A 7953-nucleotide genomic window follows, 5' to 3' on the forward strand; every position below is an offset into this window, starting at 1 on the left:
GGCAGTGTCACTGGCCCTCATATGTGGGATCCAAACCAGGGCCCTCTGGCATTCCAAGCCAGTTCTTAACCATCGCGCCACTCGGCCGGCCCTGTTTTGCCTATTCTTAAAAAAAAAAAAAAGTTGAATTAATCACCAACCTTTAAAAGTGGAGGGATTTTATATAAAAATCCAGATTTCTGGCTGAAAACAGAAAATCTGCTGACACTGAATCCCGCTTTCTCAAATAGCTAGAGTCAACGAGGGTGGGGGAGCAGCTGCCCTTCAAAGAGGACTTCGTGCTCTCTCCTGATGCTGCAGCCCCGCCGTTGCACAGTGCCCCACACCTTTGCTCCTTTACATCATCCACCTGATCTGGGAAAACATTTGGGTTTGACTCCCAGGGCTAGACAGTGTCGAGGGCACTTTTTGCTCCCACTCTTTGGGATTCAAGGTGAGATCAAGGTCACTTAGTAAGTGAGTGGTCAGGGGTGGGGGAACAGGGGCCAGATTTCAGGCCTCTTGTTACAAAGCTGTTAATAAGCCGAGTGTGTGTATCGGGGTGAAAATATTGCTCAAGCCACCCCTGTAAGATTCAGGAGCCCCCCAGCCCAAGAAAGCGCCTGTTTCCAAGTGATATGCTTCATTGAAGTTTCTGGAAGCAGAGAGCTGGGAGAGGAAGGGGAAAGTGTGCTGTAGATGGCCGAGAATTTAAAGATACAGCTTTAGAGGTCAAGAAGGATTTGGGTGCAATAGAGTGATTTGTCTGACACTGGAGCTACTTCCTAGCTGAGCGGACTTGGGAAAGTGTTTCTCTCTGAGTTTCTTTCTTCTCATGGGTAAAGCAGGGATATTGAAAGTGCCTCTCTCATGGAGTGGTTGTGCAAATTGAACAAGATATGCACATGGAGTTTAGCATTGTGCCTGGCACAGAGTCAGTGCCATTGCAGCTGCTATCTATCATCCTTATGGGTGATGTAGAATTTGCTTCCAACGAGGAAAAATGCATCAGGTTGCTGGGGAGTTTGCAGTTGCAAGTTGAAGTGAGCGTTTGGTGAGCACGTATGAATGGCGCCCTCTGCTGTCCAGTTTTGCTCTGTGATGATTTTACTGAGACATCCCCAGGCCACCCCGCTTAACCACATTCCCAGGTTGGTTATTGAGGTGAGGGTGAACTCTTTAAACCCCTCACACTTCAGTTCTATATCAAGTTGGACATGGGGAAATCAAACGCTCTTCCTTTTTGTTAAGAAGGTCATACACGTGTGAGATACCCAGGAAACGTATGTCAATGAATCAAAAATCGAATCTACTTACCTGTCCTTGGTCTCTCTCACTTTAAGCATGGCTGGTGAGACCAGGCCAGGGCAGACACCTGTGAGGCCACAAGGATGGGAATTGTGTGGTAGACTGGGTATTTCTGATTGCAGTCCAAAGCAAGCTATTCATTCATTCATTCATCCATTCATTCATTTATTCAGTTTAATCTGAGATTAAGACCATTGCATTAATTTGCTATGGCTGCTGTAACGAGGCACCACAAACTGGGTGGCTTAAACAACAGAACTGTATGTTCTGGAGGCTAGAAGTCCAAGATCAAGGCGTTTGTTGGACTGGTTCCTTCTGAGGGCTGTGAAGGAAGGATCTGCTCCAGGCTTCTCTCCTTGGCTTGTAGATGGTGTCTTTTCCCTGTGTCTCTTCACATAGCCTTCCCTGTGCCTGTCTCTGTGTTCAAATGTCCCTTTTTCAAGGACCCCAGTCATATTGGATTCAGGGCCCACCTGACACCTGGGTGACCTCATCTTAATTTAACTAATTATATCTGCAATGACACTATTTCCAAATAAGGTCACATTCTGAGGAACTGGGGGGTTAGGATTTCAACAGATGGATTGGTTGGGGTGGGGAGACATAATTCAACCCATCACAACTATGAACTCTGGAACCAGACTCTCTGGGTTCAAATCCCAGCTCTGCCTAGCTTTGTGACCTTGGCTGAAGGGTTTCTAGCTCCTGGGGCTGTTGAGAATTAAACAGGCTCAGCCACATAAAGCACTTAGAACAGTGGCTGGCACAGAAAAGTATCACGTTAAGTGTCATGACATTTTTACTGTTCCTATTTCAGTTAGAAAATGCTTACTGAACTCCTGATGTGACATGTGCTGGCACACGTATCAGTTTAGTGTATAAAGCACTGCTAGATTTTCTATGCCCCTGGACCCTCGTCCATGTGTGTAATTGGGAATATGCAGAATACCATTACACCTGCACCATTACATCTAGCACTTTCCTTTTCATCACCCCACTAATTCTCCACTGTAATCCTGTTAGTTAGGCAGGCTGGAGGGGTGGTCAGTCTTCCCAATCCACAGATAGGGAGACCGAGACCTCCAAACATACACCAAGTCTGTGGCAGGGCTGGGCCCAGCTCTGCTGCTTCCGTGGTCACTTTTTTTTTTTTTAAAGAGTTTTATTGGGTAATTGTGGGGATGGGAACAGTACTGGGGAATTAGGGGAAGGGGAACAGACAAGTTGCTGTCATTTTGTTCTTCAATCTAGTTGTGGAGGACACTGCTTCACTGGCCCAAGTTGGCACCATCATTGCGCTCTTCCCTGGTGAGGCAGATCAGTCGCCGNTAGCATTACTGCGAGGACTGACTGAGGTGATGCATGCAGAGTGCTCAGCCCAGGTAGCTGCTGGCAATCGACATTTCCTGGGGGACCCACAAAGAACACGATACTTGGACCAGTTTAAGACCTCGTGTTCTGGTGTAGGCCCTACTTACCAGGGAGGGGACTGAAGTCCTGACTGGGACTTGACAGAAGCAGATGTGGTTCCTGTCTCCCTGTGCAGCTCACTTTTTAAACTTCCACACTGGCAGCACCTGCTCCTCTGTGTGCAGACAAGTGGAGGTTTTGCCTCTAAAACAATTTAGAAGAAAAAGCATTTCCTGGGCAACCCCTCTCCTGGTCTGATCAGAGCCGTTGCCAGCTCCTCAGTAAATAAGGCCAGGTAAGGCTAACATGCTGAGAAAAGGTGCTCAGTAGCCTTGCCTTCCATCTCAGCAGTTGGAATCTAGCTGAGTGACCTTGGACAGCTCCTGCCCTACTGGGGGCTTGACCCCCCATCTATTGACTGTGAGGCTTTCACTGGAGCTCAGCTGGTCCTTTGAGCTCTCTTTCTTGGGGCTGTTACTCTGGCAGAAAGGGGGAGGGTGTCTGGGATTTCCATCGTTGCTCCCAAGGGATTAAGGGATTAAGCTCTCAGGCCATTTCAAGGTCATTATTCCATTTTCTTCCAGACTGACAAAAAAGAGATGCGCAATAACTACCTGAAATCTCCCCGCTTTAAGGTGTGTGCCAGGGATGCAAGTGTCCACGGGGTCTCGGAAGGTGGCATCTCAGGGGGCCCTGGGTGCCTTGGGGTTGGTGTGATGTAGTTCCCCCAGAACTGGCACAGGCTGGGCAGCTAAACAGAGGCGTGTATGTGGGATGCCATCTGCCCTCGTTTTAGGCCCTCCTGGGGCATTCTGAGCTCACCTGTCTACGGAAGGTAGAGGCCTGGTCACTCACCCCATCCCACAACCCTGGGGTTTCCTGTTTTACACACTGCGGCATCCCACTGGGCTTTCAGATGGACGTGCTCTGTCTGCTGCCCTTGGACTTCCTCTACTTGAAACTCGGTGTGAAGCCCCTCCTGCGCTTGCCGCGCTGTCTGAAGGTAAGACGAGTGAGCTTCCCCATCCAAGGCCTTCAACTCCTCCCTGCCCTGCACCACCACCAGCACTGGCACATTCACTTCTGCCCTGAGCTGCACTGGGCATGGGAGGCATTGGCGGTGGGTGGCGGGAGTCCCAAGGGGAGATGCAAATTCCTTACAATTGTTAGTGCTTCTTAGTGGTGCCGTGTGTTAGGTATTGTTCTGGAAGCTTTACAAGTGCCAGGTGAGTGTTGGTAGTACCAGCATTTTATAAATGAGAAGTCTGAGGCACAGAGAAGTTAAGTAATTTGCCCAAGGTCACACGGGTAGGAAGGAGTAGAGTCTGCATGTGAACCCAGACAGTCTGTTTCCACTGTCTATGCTTTCAGTAATTATAGAGACTCCTCAGAGGGACTTCTACTTTATGATGATCTCCATCTAAAAGATGGGGAAGCTAAGACTTGGAAAGCTCGGGTGACTTGCTAAAGGTCACAGGGGCCAGGAAGTACCAGGGATGGATTTGAATGTGAAGCCCAACACCTGTTTCATCGTTAGTTGTTGCTCAGTGTCATTACGGCCATTCTTCCTGCTGCTAGGGCAGAGCCAGTGTCCCTGCCACTTGTCCTCTAATGGGACCAGTGTGGACAGGCAAGTCAAAGCACTCAGGATCCTTCAAATGAGTTTTTCTGGTGGACCAATTAAATTCATCTCTCTTCTTACGTGATGCCTGATGTTTCTTCCCCAAAATGGCAATGAGGGAATTGCAAAAGAGACACATGCAATCTCCTTAATAACCCAGAGAAACAGGGCAGCAAAAAAGTAGGAAGAATGCAAGCATCCTGATGAAAAGAAAGCACGTCCTGCTGGACTCGAGCATGGACCCTGCAGCCGAGCTTCCTGGATGCCAAGAGGGAAGAGGAAACTGGAAGTGTCCCCAGTCTTATGTGACAGGCGCCAGCTTCCGGGGGGCTGCTGAGGTGGCTTAGAGCCAGTGGGGAAGGTGGATCCACAGCCCAGGTTTCACCCCAGATGCAGAGGTGAGGTTGGTACTTTGGTTCACATGGCAGTAGTGAGTGTGCATCACTCACACACCTAACGTTTCAGCACATCTCCCAGGACATGACTATTTGAGCCTAAGGTGAGGGATTCAAGTCCATGGTCCTTCTGCATCCGGTGCAAACTCCAGATGGAAATCAGAATCACCTGGATGATAGCTGGCATGTCCCCTAGGAAATCTTCATCAATGTTATTTTAATTTTTTAATTTTTATTATTATTTTTAAGATTTTTATTAGGGAGTTGGGGGAAGGGGAACAGATAAGTTGCTGTCCTTTTTTTTTTTAATTCTTCAGTCTAGTTGTGGAGGACATTGCTTCACTCGCCCATGTTGGAATTATGATCATTGCACTCTTCCCGGCTGAGGCAGATTGGTTGCCGGGCACTGGACGGCCACTCACGGTGGCTCTTGGCAGCTCACGCTGGCTGCTGGCCACACACAGTAGCCCATGGCAACCCACTGCCACAGGGACTGCAGCCTACGCCGTCGCCAGCGACTCACGGCAGCCCAGCTCCAGGTTGAGCTGTTGTTCAGCATCTTAGCTGTGGAGGGCAGTGTCACTGGCCCTCATATGTGGGATCCGAACCGGGGCCCTCTGGCGTCCCAAGCGAGTTCTTAGCCATCACGCCACTCGGCCGGCCCCGTGGTCACTTTTGATGATGGCAGAGGGACTCGCCCCTTCTCTGTTTCAGGGGGAGATAGGCCGAGAGATGTACATCATCCAGGCGGGACAGGTGCAGGTCTTGGGTGGCCCCGATGGGAAGTCTGTGCTGGTGATGCTGAAAGCTGGATCTGTGTTTGGAGAAATAAGGTCAGAGGGGACCTGGGCAAAGGCTGGGGCAGGGGGTGGAATGGCCAGTGGGTGGCACCTCCTCCTCAAGGGCCCTTGGGTGGGTCTGCAGAAACCGGTGTGGATGCAGCCCCGGCACCTGCTGACGTAGGCAGGGGAGGCCCAGGCTCTCATCTGTGTGTGGCCGCCATTGAGCTGGATACAGGGCCGGAAATGAAGATTTTAGTCCGGTCAGGACCACAGCTTCTGAAGGGTCTCACCCCGCTCCCTTCTCACCCCAGCTTGCTGGCTGTTGGGGGCGGAAATCGGCGCACAGCCAACGTGGTGGCCCACGGGTTTACCAACCTTTTCATTCTGGATAAGAAGGACCTGAATGAAATTTTGGTGCATTATCCTGAGTCTCAGAAGTTACTCCGGAAGAAGGCCAGGTACGTTTGTTTTGTTAATTAAAAAAAAAAAACATCTATTTTTACTATTTTTACTATCCGGTACCAATGGAGAAAAGAAAGAGCCCAATCTCAAGTTTCTGCTTTTTCCTTCCTGTGTTTCCTTTTGCAAAAATAGGCAGGTCCGCGAATATTTTCTTATTTCCTTTTCTGTCTTGCACAAAAACAGTAGCACCTTGTAGCTTTTCTTTTGTGCTTTGTTCTTGTTTTCACACATGACCAAGTAGAGTGTCTGTGGCCTGAGGACATGTGACATAAGCGTATGTTGAGGGCTACTTGGATTTGTTTGCCTTTCCTCCCCTCAAGGTGGTTGTTTTGGTCATTTGAAATACAGCAGGGTTCATGGGTTTCAGTTTGCATTCCATTCCAGGGTCTTCCCACCCGACCTTTGAGGGTTTTTTGTTGTTTTGAATAGGTAGAACATTAACATGGTACCAAAAGTCAAACTGCTACAATATATGAAACAATATTCTCCCCCTACCTGTTGCCACCACCGGAACCCAATCTCAGTTTCTGCTTTTTCCTTCCTGTGTTTCCTTTGGCAAACACTTGCCGGTTGGCGAATATTTTTTTTCCCTTCCTATCTTGCACAAAAGGTAGCACACTGTAGATTTTCTTTTGCACTTTTGTTTCATGGTAGCCACAAATCCTGAAATGCATTCTCCATCAGCCCATAGACAGCATCCTCTTCCTTTTGACAGTTGCAGAGCGTCCCTGTGAGTGGGCATGCAGGCTATCTCCAATATTTTGCAATATAAACAGTGCTGCAATGAATCACTTTGTGCATATGCATGTTGTGTGGTTGGGGAGTAGGTAATTTCTTGGAAAAACAGATTTTTGCTTTCAAACCATTGAGATCAGGTTGTTAATTGAGTGACAGAGGCCACGTGGTGTGGTAGAAAACCCACAATAGGCTTAGGAAGCTGACAGAGCTCAAATCTCACCCATGTGTGGTACTGGCTGTGTGACCTTGGAAAAGTTACTTAACTTTTCTGGTCTCAGTTTTCTCCACTATGAAATAAGGGTAACCACCCTCTACTTTGTTGTTGAGAAGATTAAATAAAACAGTGTGTGTGAATGTCTCCAGCAGGGTGCCTGACACATGGGAGAGCTCCCTAAAAATGTTAATCATTGTTCCTCTTTATCCATTCAATTCCCTCTATAATTTTTCCATTGGGTAAAACCTTTTTAATCCACATGTCTGGCTTTCTCCCTTGCCTTTTTTCACATATTCTTATCTTCCACTTCATTCTATGAAATGACACCATGAACAAACTGCACAGAGAGTAGTCATGACGAAAGGAACAAACTTACCACATTTATCTATTCATACAGCACAATAATTTATTGAGTACGTAGTTCAAGACTCTGGGGACACAGCAGGAACCAAACAAAGCTGACATTCTAGTTGGGGAGACCAACAATGGAGACATGAATGATTATGTGATGTGTCAGCTGGGGATAAGGGCTATGAGGAAATCTAAAGGCACATGAGGACACAAGTTGATCGAGGAAGCTATGTGAGAAAAGTTGGTCAGGAAAAGCCATTCCAAGGAGGTGGCATTTCAACCAAGACCTGCACAGAATGAAGGAGTGAGCTGGGGGCACTGCCTGCAGGGAACAGCATGCCAGGCAGAGGGAACAGTAAGTGCGAAGGCCCTGATGAGGTGCAGGCTCAGTGTGTGTGTGGACCAGAGAGAAAATGAACATCACTTGATATGGAATGGGAGAAATTGAGGGGATGAGGTGGGGTAGAGCCTTGTAGGTGAAGCCTCAGGATGGCTCTGGCTTTTCCTCTGAGGGAGATGGGAGCTATGCAGGGTTGTACACAGAGGAATGACTTATTGTGGCTTACCGTATTTGCCGGCGTATGAGACGATTTTTTGGCCCTGAAAAATATGCCTCCAAGTGGGGGGTCGTCTTATACGCCAGGTACACTTCAGATAGACTGCCCATATAACAAACTCTGTATTTTGAGTGGA

General features: G+C 48.3%; 1 protein-coding gene across 1 annotated transcript in view; it reads left to right on the top strand.

The window, feature by feature from the left end:
- Window positions 1–7953, top strand: part of CNGB1 (cyclic nucleotide gated channel subunit beta 1) — a 77707-nt gene that overhangs the window by 61879 nt on the left and 7875 nt on the right. Inside the window, exons 26-27 of the mRNA XM_019664463.1 lie at window positions 5428–5546; window positions 5807–5953. Of these exons, the coding sequence (XP_019520008.1) occupies window positions 5428–5546; window positions 5807–5953 (266 nt within the window). The remainder of the gene's footprint in view (window positions 1–5427; window positions 5547–5806; window positions 5954–7953) is intronic.

Source organism: Hipposideros armiger, unplaced genomic scaffold (genome assembly GCF_001890085.2).
Source record: "Hipposideros armiger isolate ML-2016 unplaced genomic scaffold, ASM189008v1 scaffold_423, whole genome shotgun sequence".
Lineage (NCBI taxonomy): Eukaryota > Metazoa > Chordata > Mammalia > Chiroptera > Hipposideridae > Hipposideros > Hipposideros armiger.